The sequence below is a fragment of the Lepisma saccharinum genome, chromosome 28 (assembly GCF_977018435.1).
Source record: "Lepisma saccharinum chromosome 28, izLepSacc3.1, whole genome shotgun sequence".
In the NCBI taxonomy this organism is placed as follows: domain Eukaryota; kingdom Metazoa; phylum Arthropoda; class Insecta; order Zygentoma; family Lepismatidae; genus Lepisma; species Lepisma saccharinum.
In genome coordinates this window covers 34,415,324-34,432,552 of record NC_139256.1, presented here as the reverse complement: position 1 = coordinate 34,432,552, position 17,229 = coordinate 34,415,324, and the positions used below count along the sequence as shown (strand labels likewise).

The 17,229-nt window shown below is 39.4% G+C and overlaps 1 protein-coding gene across 9 annotated transcripts in view; it reads right to left on the bottom strand.

The window, feature by feature from the left end:
• Nucleotides 1-17,229, bottom strand: part of LOC145981056 (uncharacterized) — a 288,517-nt gene that overhangs the window by 54,935 nt on the left and 216,353 nt on the right. For all 9 annotated transcript variants that reach the window (XM_083114161.1, XM_083114170.1, XM_083114162.1 and 6 more), the window contains one exon: nt 13,601-13,762. In XM_083114161.1, the coding sequence (XP_082970287.1) occupies nt 13,601-13,762 (162 nt within the window). The remainder of the gene's footprint in view (nt 1-13,600; nt 13,763-17,229) is intronic.

Sequence of the window (17,229 nt, the reverse complement as noted above, 5' to 3'; positions counted from 1 at the left end):
AATCAATTTTAATTAAAAAAAATCAAAGTTTATTTCAGCAAGATGAATTTCTGAAATAAATGGTGAAAATTCATTAACATCGAAAGTACGGTGTGGAATTTTTTGAACCACATTACTTAATCCTTACTAAATACGCTGTTGAAAAGATTAGCCAGTCAGTTTACGCCACAATGTGTGTGAAATGTCTGGAGCTTTACGCACACCCTGTATACACGTGCGTGCTTAACCCCTTCAGTCCCTAATTTGAATACGGCTGCAGAAGGCCTCCTTCAGCAACTCTGCTTCATGAATTTCTGAAGAGAGTTCGCATCCTGCCAGAAACCCTTGCCCACCATTGTTCTATGGTTGTGGTGAAGTTTTTCTGCGACCATATGGAAGCATGTCGCAGGCAATGACTAGCATCTTACCACCTCTGCTTCTTTCAATGTATTAACGGGGTTGACAACAGTTCGGATGCCGAACGCATCACTGATTAGTAGAGTTGGGTATGTTACAGTTGCCGTTTACTTTGCTTCAAATAATAACGCGTTACTGATACTTTGTCACATAATAACGACCTTTTAACTGTTTATACAACCATCGCATCTGTTCTCCGTAAAGCATGTTTTCCCAGTGTAAATTCACATGTCCATGCCAATAAGTTTGGTAAGAGACCCTTCATCTAAGCCTTCCTCCTGTTTAGCTTTGACCAAGGCCCCACCACAGCTCTGGAAACGATATCACTTCACCAAGTACGGCCGTTTCTTGCAATCATTTTATCTCGAAATGTGTTCGATAACTCTGCATAAGCGAGTTATCGATATTCCCTTACACAGTTTACTTCGAAGACTGGAACTTAACATGAAAAGTTTCCTTCTATGTAATATACATATTATACACCAACCCCGGCCTGTCTTCAAGGTGAGTTTGAGTTTGTTGTCCGCAATGACGTACTGGCGGTCAGGTTAATGTATTATTAGAATGTGAAGCAATTAAATGACAGTCACAATGTGCAGATTCCAAACACCTGAAGAAAAGCAATCTCTAAATAAGGATATGTTTACCATAACCTATGGAAAAGCAAATGTGGAAGTCACTAGCGCCATCAAACGGTTGGGCGGGAACTTCAAGTTACAAAAGCATAAACAAGTAACAGGCTTTGGCGATTAGTTCGAGGCCGACATAAGCTCATAAAGTGATTACTAGATTTCATCAAATTACATTATAGAGCATATTATTTGTATTACATTTTGTGTTTATAATTTAAAATATTAAAACAAAAAATACCATTGCTCGTTTTAAATATCGGGAAATAGTTCTTTTTTTCATGTCATGTATAATAAATATCCGTAAATATACTCTTATTCAATTTATCAGAAAACCAGAAAGTGTTTGTTGCTTAATAAGAATAAATCATTTACATCAGGAAATTAACATACATGTGTTGGGTTTCGTGTGTTTAGTCTCTTGACATTTTTCCTATCTGCATAGTGCAACACTAGCGCATAGTTTTCGCATTAGTTTCAGGCAGGGGCGCAGACTTGTCAAAATTATTGGGGGGGGGGGGGCTCTGATCACTGAAATAAATTAATGAATGACTCACTCTCTCCCTTTTTTAAGTTTTGGACTCAGTGTTCGGAATCTCATAAAAGCCCATGAATTCCTCAAAAATATCAAAATTTTTATTCACAGTTCTAATACAGAATATTAATTGTCCACGGATGGATATGTCACAAGTTTCGTCAACCATAATAGCAAAATATTCCCGACTTTTAATATCTGCTACCACGGAGCGCAAAACAGATCTCCCTAATATATCAATGACTTCGTTTTGAATGTCATGTGAGAGCCATTTGTAGCCCAAACGTCCCATCCACTACCCTAGTGCATGCACATAGTCTTTTGAAACTCTTTTAGTAAAAATTTTAACAATACTCATAATTACATACTTAGTATATAGTAATAAGTCATGTGTTTTTCTGTTTCTGGTCATAGCCCTCCCAAAGTTGATGGTTTAGTGGTCTGAGCACCCCAAAGTTGATGGTCTAGAACATTTCAAATGTGTATTTAAAGTTAAGTTCATGTGGCACAATTCAGAGTAAAGTTTACAAGAGAAGCAAAATAATACATTAGATCCTCTTAAGCAAAATTATTTGGGGGCTCCGCCCCCACATCGTTAACATTGGTGGAGGGGGGGGGGCCTCGAGCCAAATGGAGTTGGCGCCTATGGTTTCAGAGATAAAATCACCTTTAACCGTCGTTACGTCATTACTAAGAAAACAATGCAACTGACTAACTTCGATACTTCTAATAACCTTGCTATACATGCTTATTGCTTTCTAATAAAATCCTTCGAAACACAACTATGCTTTGTTCACACAAGTTACTGTCCTATAAAAGTTTAACAGAGTTGCTAGTCTGTGCTCTTACGCTCAGATGCTCAATTGTTCGTTCATTGATCTTATAATGGATTAAGGGCTAGCAGCAGAGCCGTAGCTAGAGATTTCTGCGCCCGGGGCGAGAATATATATATTTTTTTTAAAGGGAGAGCCTTATTTAAATAATGTCGTTCATTCAAATTGACGTTTCATTTATGCTAATAATTGCAGCAATTGTATGTAATTGTAGCAATTACAACTATTGAGTTGATTGTACGTATACACATATTCTTCTGAATCAAGGATCATCATTCACCTCTCGGTGTGCAATGATAAAAAATCCTAGAAATGAAACTAATTCTTGCAAAAAAAAAAAACCTTACCATATGAATAGCATATATATTTCTTAGGCAGCAGAAAAACCTCTAAGAAAGATCATTAATGTAATGTAATGTTTTTTTTTTAATATTACATGAAACCCTTTCAAATACCCTGCAAAGTCATTGTACAAACTAGCTAAAATCATTCAGTATTAATGTAATGTTTATAAAGTAAAACCTATTTACACTGCAAAATGTTATACTGATCAGCTGAAATCAACAACAATAAAAACAAAAACTTATTAAGAACTACCATCAGTACATGATTGTTTGACAATAATCTCCTGTGCGAACATGATAGCTACAGTTTTACAGTTTTTTTTCGAGCAGCAAAGTCATTGATAACATCATCGAACACAAGTGATTGAACTCTGTACTTCTCAACAGACAAAATAGCAAGGTTAGTCAGCTTTTCTTGACTCAAGGAAGAACGCAAGTAATTCTATATAAGCTTTAGCTTAATAAAACTTCTTTCACAAGATGTAACAGACGAAGGTAGAGTTTAAAATAGTTTCAATGCAGTGACAAAATTTGGGTACAACTCAATACATGATATTTTATGAATGAATGAGAGAGCAGAAAGTGGTGACAATTCCGACAAGCATTCCAAGTGAAAGTCTTTTAAAAATGCTTGCGCATGATGTTTAAAGAACAACAGTTTATGAAGTAACTCACTTCCGTTGATATCCTCGGGGTATAATAAAGCCAGATCAACGACTCCTTTTCTCAACGTTTCATCTGACTTAACTGCCATATTGCTTGGAATAATTACGGAAAAATCCTCCAAAACTCAGTTCATTAGCTTGACTCGATCGCCTATTTGTGACAAAATTGAATCCAATGCACAAAACAAGCTCTTCCTAACTTTTTGTTCTTCATTTATGGCTACACTTTCACCTTCTGCAACTTCATCGAAAAACTTGGCTTTCTTTTTGGGACGCTGTTCTTTACTTGCAATGTTCATATCGACGCAGATCTGTTTGCTTTTCTCAATAACGTTAGTCACAATTGTTTCCGATTGGCAGACAGAAAGTTTTGCAGTCCCTGTAAGTGACTAACATCTATATCTACTGTAACAGACTTTTCTTGTAGCTACGTAGGTAAACGTCGTTAATAGCTCGAAGGATATCAGCCCAGCAGAATAAGAACACAAGAAAGTTAAACTTCTTAAGACTGTGTAGCAGACATTTGGCACCTTGTAACTGTTTGGGGTGACTCTTTTGAGATGTCACATAATTCCTCCAAAGCTGCACAGACATCCGGAAATTGGGAACTTAAGAGATTGAAGACCACCTAGTTGCTGATTGACTCTTCATAATAATATGAACATGATTTTTTGTTATGACATGCATATTGCAGTTTACACCAATAGTATTTTTACAGCTGCATAGGTATACTATTGGAAATATTCACTAAGAAGTTGTAAAACACATCCTCACTAACAAACAAATATTTATTTATTTTCTTTTATTTGTTTAAAAGAAAAGCTTGTAATGCGAGCGCAGAAAAAAAAAAAAACAATACCCTTGCAAACTGGCAATGACATTGTTTTAACAGGGCGCCAATACTTTCGAGGGGATCGCATGCATCCTTTATTACAAGTAATTATCAATGTTTTTCTTCTTGCCGTTCGGCGCCCCCTTCCATCAGCGCCCGGGGCGACCGCCCCGCTGCCCCCGTCCCCTAGCTACGGCTCTGACTACCAGCGCCATATATGTTTCTTTACAACATCTTGACTGTGACACTGTTTCTTTTCGATTTCTTCAGAAACTGAGCTGACTGAATGAGTTAAGGCATGAGCTTTCTCGACTCCTGACGAGTCAATTTCCCGGTAGGCCTTCCACAGTTTCCGGTTAGGACTGGACCGTGGGAAAGATCATGTTAAAGAGATTCATCACCATCTTGAGGCCATCCGGAGTATTTCTTGTTCTCCATACAACTTGTTCTGGAGACACTTTCCTTTCTTCCTAATAGAGACATGCGAAAACAACAGCAGAGATTGTGAAAAAAACCATCCAAGCCACAGTGGAAAGAAAATCCAATTCACAATATATGAAAGGAATATACATATATTTCTTAAAAAAGGCATGATCAGTTGCAGCATCCACTGTGGTTGGAACAACATAACTGGTTTCTCCATACATGTGTATCTGCAATTCAAGTCCAATTTGGAAGCACTATGTGCAAATGTATAGCCAGCAGGGTGCAAACAAAATATGGTGTACTGTGATTTGTCCGTAATATTGCTCGATACAAAGACATTCCTGTAGTACTCTGATTGGCTATTAACACCAGCTGCACAATTTATGTACCATGAGAAAGTACAAGGCGATAAAATTGATGGACATGAGCAAAATAAAGAACAGCATATCTTTATTGACTGATTGGTTTGATATACTTAACTTCACATTTCTGCCAATTTTGACAAATCCTGAAGATGAAGATGAGGATGAGTGATGACAAGATGAAATGGACGAAGGGAGAATCACAAACACGCATGGCCATAACACAACCCTCACAGACACCACAGCCTCGTTAGTCTACAAAATTCACCATGGGAAAATCAAACATGAATCCAATGACAATGCATAATAGATATTGACCGATATGGACGTGATGTGGAAAATTCCGACATTTTGCTACAAGTTTTACGTTTATGCAATTCATATGCCGAAATTTTGTAAAGTAAATGCCCAATATGCCATCATACCAGGTCACACACTCGAATTAAAGAGCTTAAAGAACCTTCCATATTATTCTAGGGATATTAACAATTTATCAGGTCCGTAGAATAACTGAATTATCGGTATCGCCCCCTACTTATTCGTAGTGGATTGATATCCAACCGATATTTCCTCGTCTTACCATTTTAGGCATTCAAAAGAGCAGTTATCATCTAAATAGGCAATGTAAAACTGGCTAGAAACTGATTTTAAACTTAACAGCCAACTGGCCAGAGACCCATTTTTAGGGTAGAGCTTGAGCCTACTAATGATACAGATTTCTGCTTTCCGGACCAATCACAATCTTTTTCTCCCAAACGTAGAACTTGGGATTTCAAGGTCCCAGTGTCCTTGCACGGAGACTCATGTTCGGTCTCGCGCCACCGACAGCGCGTGCCCCAGAAGACGTCATGCTTCGGAACCACCGACCGGAAACGCACGGAGCCACCGGAAACTGACGTCGCTCCTCAAGAGACTAGGAACCATCGTAAAAATTTTATTTTCGAGCGATTCTTGCGTGATCCCGAGATTCTTTGTTCTGCCCAAGAAGCTCTTCAGGTTGAAGCTTGATGCGGTTCTTTTTTATATAACAGCGTGACGGATCGTTATAATTATTGGAGACCCCTTGACTCAGTGGCCAAGATTCGATATCTGTAATTGGAGCAGTCGACTCACCCTGGCACGCAGGAATTTCGTCATGGGAGGAAAATGCGATTCCTTGATCCATTCTTCGGGTCAAGTAGAGTTGGTACCTAGCTGGAGTTTATTTAGAATTTTCCAATTGGGAAGGGTAGGAACCTCGTTAAGGGGGTATAAGGGTAAATTTGGCACCAAAATGACCATAAATTGGAGATTGGTTGAGTTTGTTTTTAAAGCTTAACGCCCAATGAGACGCCGAGAACGGCTGCAACAGACACGTTTCCAGCGTCTCAGTGGGCGATAACCTTCAAGATAAAATCCAGACTTCTGGAACGGAAATTCCGCGCTTCGGCTAGTTAATGGGTGTTACACCATTTGATTTCAACAGAAGCAGACAAGAGAAGTTCTTTATGCTTTTCAGTGGGCGTTAAGCTTAAGTCTACTTTATTCATAGCACTGGTTTCAACAAACGCAGACAAGAGAAGTTCTCTATGCGTTCCAGTGGGCGTTAAGCTTAAGTCCACTTTATGCACAGGACTGGTTTCAACAGAAGCAGACTAGAGACGTTCTATATGCGTTTCAGAGGGCGTTAAGCTTAAATTCACTTTATGCACAGGACTGGTCTCAACAGAAGCAGACAAGAGAATTTCTCTATGCGTTTCAGTGGGCGTTAAGCTTAAGTCCACTTTATGCACAGGACTGGTTTCAAATGAAGCAGACAACAGAAGTTCTCTATGCGTTCCAGTGGGCGTTAAGCTTAAGTCCACTTTATGCACAGGACTGGTTTCAACAGAAGCAGACTAGAGACGTTCTATATGCGTTTCAGAGGGCGTTAAGCTTAAATTCACTTTATGCACAGGACTGGTCTCAACAGAAGCAGACAAGAGAATTTCTCTATGCGTTTCAGTGGGCGTTAAGCTTAAGTCCACTTTATGCACAGGACTGGTTTCAACAGAAGCAGACAACAGAAGTTCTCTATGCGTTCCAGTGGGCGTTAAGCTTAAGTCCACTTTATGCACAGGACTGGTTTCAACAGAAGCAGACAAGATAAGTGCTCTATGCGTTTCAGTGGGCGTTAAGCTTAAGTCTACATTATACACAACACTGGTTTCAACATAAGCAGACAAGAGAAGTTCTCTATGCGTTTCAGTGGGCGTTAAGCTTAAGTCCACTTTATGCACAGGACTGGTCTCAACAGAAGCAGACAAGATAATTCCTCTATGCGTTTCAGTGGGCGTTAAGCTTAAGTCTACATTATACACAACACTGGTTTCAACATAAGCAGACAAGAGAAGTTCTCTATGCGTTTCAGTGGGCGTTAAGCTTGCTTAAGTCCACTTTATGCACAGGACTGGTCTCAACTGAAGCAGACAAGAGAAATTCTCTATGAGTTTCAGTGGGCTTTAAGCTTAAGTCCACTTTATGCACAGGACTGGTTTCAACAGAAGCAGACAATATAAGTGTTCTATGCGTTTCAGTGGGTGTTAATCTTAAGTCTCATTTAAGCACAGGACTGATTTCAACAGAAGTTCTCTATGCGTTCCAGTGGGCGTTAGACTTAAGTCCACTTTATGCACAGGACTGGTTTCAACAGAAGCAGACTAGAGACGTTCTATATGCGTTTCAGTGGGCGTTAAGCTTAAATCCACTTTATGCACAGGACTGGTTTCAACAGAAGCAGACAAGGGAAGTGCTCTATGCGTTTCAGTGGGTGTTAAGCTTAAGTCTACATTATACACAAGACTGGTTTCAACATCAGCAGACAAGAGAAATTCTCTATGAGTTTCAGTGGGCTTTAAGTTTAAGTCCACTTTATGCACAAGACTGGTTTCAACAGAAGCAGACAACATAAGTGCTCTATGCGTTTCAGTGGGTGTTAAGCTTAAGTCCACTTTATGCACAGGACTGGTTTCAACAGAAGCAGACAAGAGAAGTGCTCTATGCGTTTCAGTGGGCGTTAAGCTTAAGTACACTTTATGCACAGGACTGGTTTCAACAGAAGCAGACAAGAGAAGTTCTCTATGCGTTCCAGTGGGCGTTAAGCTTAAGTCCACTTTATGCACAAGACTGATTTCAACAGAAGCACACAAGAGAAGTTCCCTGAGTTTCAGTGGGCGTTAAGCCTAAGTCCACTTTATGCACAAGACTGGTTTCAACAGAAGCAGACAAGATAAGTGCTCTATGCGTTCCAGTGGGCGTTAAGCTTAAGTCCACTTTATGCACAGGACTGGTTTCAACAGAAGCTGACAAGATAAGTGCTCTATGCGTTTCAATGGGCGTTAAGCTTAAGTCCACTTTATGCACAGGACTGGTCTCAACAGAAGCAGACAAGAGAAGTTCTCTATGCGTTTCAGTGGGCGTTAAGCTTAAGTCCACTTTATGCACAGGACTGGTTTCAACAGAAGCAGACAAGATAAGTGCTCTATGCGTTCCAGTGGGCGTTAAGCTTAAGTCCACTTTATGCACAAGACTGGTTTCAACAGAAGCAGACAAGATAAGTGCTCTATGCGTTCCAGTGGGCGTTAAGCTTAAGTCCACTTTATGCACAGGACTGGTTTCAACAGAAGCAGACAAGATAAGTGCTCTATGCGTTCCAGTGGGCGTTAAGCTTAAGTCCACTTTATGCACATGACTGGCTTCAACAGAAGCAGAAAAGAGAAGTTCTTTATGCGTTTCAGTGGGCGTTAAGCTTAAGTCCACTTTATGCACAGGACTGGTTTCAACAGAAGCAGACAAGATAAGTGCTCTATGCGTTCCAGTGGGCGTTAAGCTTAAGTCCACTTTATGCACATGACTGGCTTCAACAGAAGCAGACAAGATAAGTGCTCTATGCGTTTCAATGGGCGTTAAGCTTAAGTCCACTTTATGCACAGGACTGGTTTCAACAGAAGCAGACAAGATAAGTGCTCTATGCGTTCCAGTGGGCGTTAAGCTTAAGTCCACTTTATGCACATGACTGGCTTCAACAGAAGCAGAAAAGAGAAGTTTTTTAAGTCCACTTTATGCACAGGACTGGTCTCAACAGAAGCAGACAAGATAATTCCTCTATGCGTTTCAGTGGGCGTTAAGCTTAAGTCTACATTATACACAACACTGGTTTCAACATAAGCAGACAAGAGAAGTTCTCTATGCGTTCCAGTGGGCGTTAAGCTTAAGTCCACTTTATGCACAGGACTGGTCTCAAGAGAAGCAGACAAGATAATTCCTCTATGCGTTTCAGTGGGCGTTAAGCTTAAGTCCACTTTATGCACAGGACTGGTTTCAACAGAAGCAGACAAGAGAAGTTCTCTATGCGTTCCAGTGGGCGTTAAGCTAAAGTCCACTTTATGCACAAGACTGGTTTCAACAGAAGCACACAAGAGAAGTTCCCTGAGTTTCAGTGGGCGTTAAGCCTAAGTCCACTTTATGCACAGGACTGGTCTCAACAGAAGCAGACAAGAGAAGTTCTCTATGCGTTTCAGTGGGCGTTAAGCTTAAGTCCACTTTATGCACAAGACTGGTTTCAACAGAAGCAGACAAGATAAGTGCTCTATGCGTTCCAGTGGGCGTTAAGCTTAAGTCCACTTTATGCACAGGACTGGTTTCAACAGAAGCTGACAAGATAAGTGCTCTATGCGTTTCAATGGGCGTTAAGCTTAAGTCCACTTCATGCACAAGACTGGTTTCAACAGAAGCAGACAAGATAAGTGCTCTATGCGTTTCAATGGGCGTTAAGCTTAAGTCCACTTTATGCACAGGACTGGTTTCAACAGAAGCAGACAAGATAAGTGCTCTATGCGTTCCAGTGGGCGTTAAGCTTAAGTCCACTTTATGCACATGACTGGCTTCAACAGAAGCAGACAAGATAAGTGCTCTATGCGTTTCAATGGGCGTTAAGCTTAAGTCCACTTTATGCACAGGACTGGTTTCAACAGAAGCAGACAAGATAAGTGCTCTATGCGTTCCAGTGGGCGTTAAGCTTAAGTCCACTTTATGCACATGACTGGCTTCAACAGAAGCAGAAAAGAGAAGTTCTTTATGCGTTTCAGTGGGCGTTAAGCTTAAGTCCCATTTAAGCACAGGGCTGGTTTCAACAGAAGCAGACAAGAGAAGTTCCCTGAGTTTCAGTGGGCGTTAAGCTTAAGTCCACTTGATGCACAGGACTGGACAGTTGGATCCGACTCACTATGTACCTGTTATCGAACTCGAGACCCCTTGATTACAAAGCGATGACCACTGCGCTGTCGGGAAGGCCCCATAAATTTTTGAAATATTCTGGGTGAATTTTGGATAAAATGAGGAGCAGTTAGTGAAGGTCTCGTGTGTGACCTAAAAATGCATAAAATGACCTTAGAATAAAATGTCAATCTCTCTTCCATACACCCTGGACTGCATTTTACAGACTAGCGAAGCTCTGGCGTCTGGACGTACAGCAGTATAATCCTCTGTGCGACTGTGTTGTATTATGTCCAAATCTGTTTCATTTTGCATCATCCATTTCATCTTATCACAATTCATCCTCATCTCCGTAATTAGCCAAGAAGTGGTTGAAAAGCGAAACTGACCTAGAATAAATCAAAAAATTCCACCTGATGCTGGAGCCGACTCGGTGGCAGATAGCGGCCGACTTTAAAGTTCACGGGTACGAATCCGGGCCACAGCATAAGTGCTCTTCGCCAGTGTTCCTTCACCAATTTCATCTAATCATCACTCATCCTCATCGTTGCGATTAGCCTACTGTGAGAGATAAGCGACGCTAAATAACTAAAGTTCAAACAATATTCAGTGCTTGTGTAATTTATATTTTGAGTTGAAGGTTCCATTGATTATGTACCTTCAAGTCTTGTGTTCCATCTAGTTGTTCTTGAGCCAAATTAGAAAAAAGATTTTCCGTTGTAGAATTTTGAGAGAAGCATACAGGACTAAAATACACGAAATAACTGCGAAGGTGCAAACGGCAATCGCAGAAGCCTTTGAAAATATTAAAATGCAAAACAAAAACTACAAAAGCACTGAATAAAATTACTAACAAGCGAACAATGTGCCACAAATGCAGAAGTTAAGAACAATAAACTAATAATACGCACAAAAATTGTTAGTTTGTTTTAATAACTTTTGTTTTAACTTACGACTTTTGTACGTATTATATCTGGACGACATCGAAGGTCCATTGATTGTAAACTAATATCTAATATATTGGCACAGAGTGGAGATAAAAAAGAAATAATGGTTTTGAGTGCGTTAGTTCGGAAAGCTTTTGAGAACTCAGCTGGTGAATCCATTCACTAAACTTCAACAGTTTTCGTAATAGTTCCATGACTGTTGTCACGTTGAACACATCATCAATTACTTTGTCCTGTTCTTCGAATATTATGCATATGTACACTCCTTTTCAGATAAAGTGGCACATACTTGAACTGTCCTGCTTTATAAAATATGCCACAGTACTGTACCATTTTTATCTGTCGGTTACATATTTAGGCTCAATCTGTTTAATGTTAACAATACAATTTTGTCAGAATATGGATAGACAGATCCAGCGGGTAATCACTTCTACGGCACTGGCAACACTGCAATCGGGGAAAGAAGGGTGAGAAGCAGTGATGCCCGCGTAGGGACAGATTTTGGCAAATGAGGGAAAACGTAGGGACTCTTTTCAATCTTGGAAAATAACATTTTATTGTGCGAAGCTTACTCGCCAGTCAGTTACACTTTCTTCGCGCTCAGTTTGGAATGAATGGATTAGTTTACCTGAAAACTGTAGCGAAGGAGGAGGAAAAAGAACTAACTAACAAATCTCCAACAGAATTTTGGAACATGTTATCAGTTACCAAGAACTTTGAAGGAAAGTTCTTTTTTGAAAACATTTCCAACATTTTGCTAACATTACCACATTCTAACGCAGAAACGGACCGAATATTTTCAATGTTAAGTGATACAAAAACAAAAAAGAGAAATAAAATGGGACCAGAATTGATAAAGACTGCAGGAAATACAGCATATCTATCTCTTCACAGCAGCAGCATGTATGACTTCAAATAACATAATCAACAGTAAACGACTCAACGTTATTCATTAATTCTGGAAGCACCGAGCAGAAAGATTTGGTAAGTAAATGTGTATATTTTATCTTCTGTTTTGCATGCTCATGAGGTGGTATTTTTTTTTTAGTCGCTTTACTTGGCGTAGGGTCATTTGGTCAGTTGCATGGTCGTATTTAGAGGGAGGGGGGTTCTAGGGTTCAAACCCACCCGAAACTTCTGACATGTTGGATTAATGGAAATTCAGAAACCAAAATTGTAACAAATTTTTAATTTTTTTTTCGAAGCATCACAAAAATACATGGAGACAATGTCGAAACGATCGAGCTAGAATTTTCATACATTTGGAATTCTGAAACTTGAGTGAAACAGGATTTATTCTCGGAATCGCATCCCACCGGCGACCCCTCCATTATCACTTCTGCTGTCATCTTTCCAGTGTTGTTCCTGCGTCACAAGGAATATAGACTGAAGATTCCCTTATGATTGTCCCAAAATTCCCTTTCCAGCTTTTAAATTCCCCGTCCGATAAAGTCGAAAATAAATCCCCCTTGATAGGAGTTCAAACCTAGAACCTCCAGTTTCGTAGCGCATTACGTTGGCGATTGAGGTTACAATCCATGCACCAGGCTAAGCTTTAAAAGAGAATAAAATTTTCAAAATTCCAAAAATTTAATTTTAAAGTCAAGCAACAAAAACTTTAGGACTAAAATTTCCATCTAACTTTTAAAGCTTTTCTCTTGAAGGTATGTAAAGTTTAATGACGAAGTATAATAATTGTGCATTTCAGTACACACTGTATGAAACGTAAAAAAAAAAAAAAAAAAAAATTGTGCTGGATATTCACTCATCTGTTGGATTGAGTAAGCCCCCTCAAGGATATAACAATAATATAATAATTATTATTAGTAGTATTATTATTATGGAATAAAATTGTTTTATTATTATGAAATTTTAATTATTATTGTGCAATTATTGTTATTATTCCTATTATTCAAATTTCTGGCGACGCCCATGGGAACAATTATGAATGACCCCCCCCCCCCGATTTTTTTTCCCTGCCTACGGCCATGGTCAGTTGTAGGGACATTTTGACTACGTCTGTAGGTACATTGCCGAAAAATGATTGGCAACACTGGTGAGAAGCAGCCCAGGGTGAAGATAGGAGGATTAACCTTCCTTGAGCCATCCATTCTGACAAAACAACCCGGATTTTTACAAATATTCCACAGTAGGACCCAAAACATGATTCGAAACGATAAACTCGAGTAAGTGTGGAAGAATAACGTTATGAGCTAAGGTTCTGCCTGAGGTCTGGTCTCTGGAGACACAATTCGGGGCGTTAAAACCTTAGTAGTACCGGATTTCACCCTCTTTTTAGAGGGTAGGACCCGTTGACCAACGGGCGAAGAGTCAGAGGTAGACCAGTGAAATTAAAGAAACACAAATTGAATAGTTAAGTGACTGATAAGGTGACGTACCTGTTTTTTCTCCTCAGTCCAAGCGGCCTGCTTGTTGGGGGCGTCGGGGGCAATGGCTGCTTTCGGGCGTCCCTGCATTTTCTTGTACTCCTGCAGGATTGGGATCTTCGCTTTGAAGGTATCGGAGTTCTTGTCGCCATTCAAAATTACCTCCCTCTCAATCTGCAATCAGAAATTCGGAAAATTATAGCATACACCTGTAGAGGTCTAAGACATTGTCAATTAAACATTTAGGTTTGGATTTTTTTTACTTATCTTCAAAGCCCATGTTCTCTAGAACTAGCGGATCCATTTCAACAGTTCTCAGTTTGGCTTGGAACTAAAAGACTAACTATTTAAAGGATACAAGGCTGATGCAGAGTCTGTTGGAAAGATGTTGACACATTACATCAACATTTTGTAGTGAACCCACCACAAGAAAACCAAACTTTTATGGTTGAAGTTTGTTAATATGATATTTAATCACGATATAAACTATATATATATATATATATATATATATATATATATATATATATATATATATATATATATATAAACATAGCACAGTAAGGTTAATCGGCACTAGACCTACAGTTTAAAGTGGGATGCGAACCAATGTTCCTCAACCGGGTATCGAACCCGGGACCCCTTGATTACAAGACGACGACGCTACCACTGCGCCATCGGGGAGGCCTGTATATGAAGAAGAAAACAAATATGTCCAATAGTGTGTTGCTGATTCCCATAGGGTTGATTTTTAAGTCTTGTACCGGGGGGTGCATAAGTATTACCAAGCAAATTATCCATCACCATGCTCATGCACTTTGTTTTTACCCAATGAGAGCTTCAAGAAATGAAACAATACGTCCAACAAGCTACTGACAACCTGTGAAACATCGTGAACCTGTGCAATGTTATTAAACCCAAGTTCGTGTTTTGCGTACAGTGTGAACATGGCGTCGCCAGAACTTTTTTGTGTGTGGGGGGTTCAAGCCTTTGTGGGGGGGGGGGTTCCAAGCCATTTATAAAACTTGACTAATAGAAATAAAGATAATTATTAGCATGTATATGGTTATTATTATACAATAACAACGTTATTAAATAATACAATTTAAAAATATTGTTCCAATTTTATTATTATTATTATGTTTGGGAGACTTCTGTACTCTAACCACAAGATGAGTGAATATCCAACACCTCAAGGAAAAGCTTTAAAAGTTAGAGAGAAATTTTAGTCGTTGTGTGGCCCACCATATAAAACTCAAATTTTTGGAATTTTGAAAACTGTGAAACCATTTATTCTTCGATGTAGCTAGGAGAATATAAAATGGTTCCTGTATATTACACTCATTTTCTTTCTTCGATTTCGCGCATTTCACTTCGTTTTTCTGTTCGAATACCAACTCTTTATTTCTGTTAGTAACAATAAAAACAATCAGCTTTCTGTTTTTTTTTGTAACTTGAAGTGAACGATGCAAATTTTCAGGGGGGGGGGTCGACAGACCGAGTGTCTTTATTTCGTCTATTTACAACTCGGGGACGTTTCACAAACCACAGCCATCTTTGAAACTTTCTCGCCTTCTCTCGCCTTCACAAACAGAACTGGTAGCTGCTGCACTGCTATGCAATTAAATGCCTCGTTTTATCCTCCTGCAATAACATTTATTGTCAACTGCCTCTCACACTCTCAAAATTGAACGTTTTCCTTTACGTTAAACGAGCATACACGTCTCCTTGGGAGTAAAAGCAAGACGGCCGCCATTTGCATTTTGAATCTAGTGGAAAATGGAGCGACAGGGCATAATGGCGCGAGGTTTCCCGACTGCATTGTTTACAATCTCCACGCTCATTGTCCCTCGTAATGGAATTTTTCACTCACAAACGACGGGAGCAGGAGTGGTTTAGCACTTGCATATTCTGTCAGGTGTAAAAACTGCCTTCTTTCTCTGTTCTCAGAGTCAAGTACAGTGACCTTCTTGATTCAAAGCAAGTTTTCCTGACGTTGAGTGAAGGGTGTGCGTTTCCACGTGTTCAAATGGCTTGGGATTAATAACATACATAAATGAGTCTGTGTACCGTTATCAGTAATTTGAATGACCTGTTTCTTGGTGGTTGTCAATCCATATGCAAATACTGCATGGAATTATTGACACTGTTGACCGTTGTGATATCTTACTCAACATTATTGCCTTGAAATGAGAGTCTGTGTTTGATTACAAAGGCTGAGGGGGGGGGGGGATATCAATTGCAAATGTGGGTCTCCACGATTGCATTACATTCATATATTGGGACATACACAATGCCAGTAGTAGTGTACAAAAAAGAATTAAGCTAACAAATTATAAGCCTATTATGCATTATGATTTGATTGATTGATTGGAATGATTTGCTTTATTTTACTTCGCTTTTTGTGCCACTTTTGGCTAACTTCCGAAGATGGGAATGAGTGATGACAGGATTAAATTGATGAATGGACACTCTCACAAACATCCATGCCCAGGCCGGGATTCGAACCCGGGCCACCTGGCGTCGTAGCGCGATGTGCTAACCACTCCGCCACAGGGGCCGGCTATTATGCATTATGAGTGGGACATTGTATCGATTTCGATGTAGGCGTATGGGTAAAATATTGTTTGTATGCACGCCTATATATATATATATATATATATATATATATATATATATATATATATATATATATATATATATATATATATATATATATATGACGATTTGTAAAGTAAATTGTGAAGCATTGTAGTCTGCAGGGGCGCAGGCAAGGCACTTTTTCTATTCGCCGTGACATGTGTCAGGGTTTACTTAACTGGTTTTCGTAACAAACTGAAATGTCACCTCCAATCCAGAGTGTCAAACCTGCCGTGTGTAGAAATAAGTTTCCAGCAATACAAAATAAACCAGATTTACTTAACAAGCATGACTTTTTTTTGCCTACTCGTATTGCAAATTACATTACGCAGGATTACCTTGTATCAATTGTATTTGTTCTTGCAAACATTCTATAAGTACTAAATATCTACACAATATTTGAATATACTTGCAGCAACACAGATGCGTCTGCCGATTACAACTGTTAATCCATTATTTGAAGTCTTGTGTGTATGCAAATGCTTGTAGGTATCTTCGAAGATCACTCGTGCTTCTGTACTTCGAAAGTACTTGTCCATTACGATTACTGACATACGAGTTCCTTTTTATTTCCGCTTTTAAGGCCTTGAGCAGCACGTAAACATTCAGTCGTCTTTGGTTAAGGATGAAACGTCATAAACACGCGTGCACACGGCGGGTATGATACGCTGGCTTGCAGGAAAACCATTCACGAAGAGAGTGGTGTATATCACAGCGGTTTTGAACAGATAAGACGCCGCGGCGGGAATAACACGGACTCCCTACAAATATCCTATACCAATCATACTTGTAATTATTACATTACCAGTCCTTCATATTAATTAGTTCAAAGTATTTCCACTGAAATGAAATTACATGTATGACGTAATATTCGCTAACATTCACTTTACCAGAGGGACGCGACTCTTCCCTGTTCCTTCTTCTGAGTGCCATGTAACAGATTATTTTTCTAAGACGCATATGACAAAGCTACCAACCCTACCTTCTGATGACAGATACGA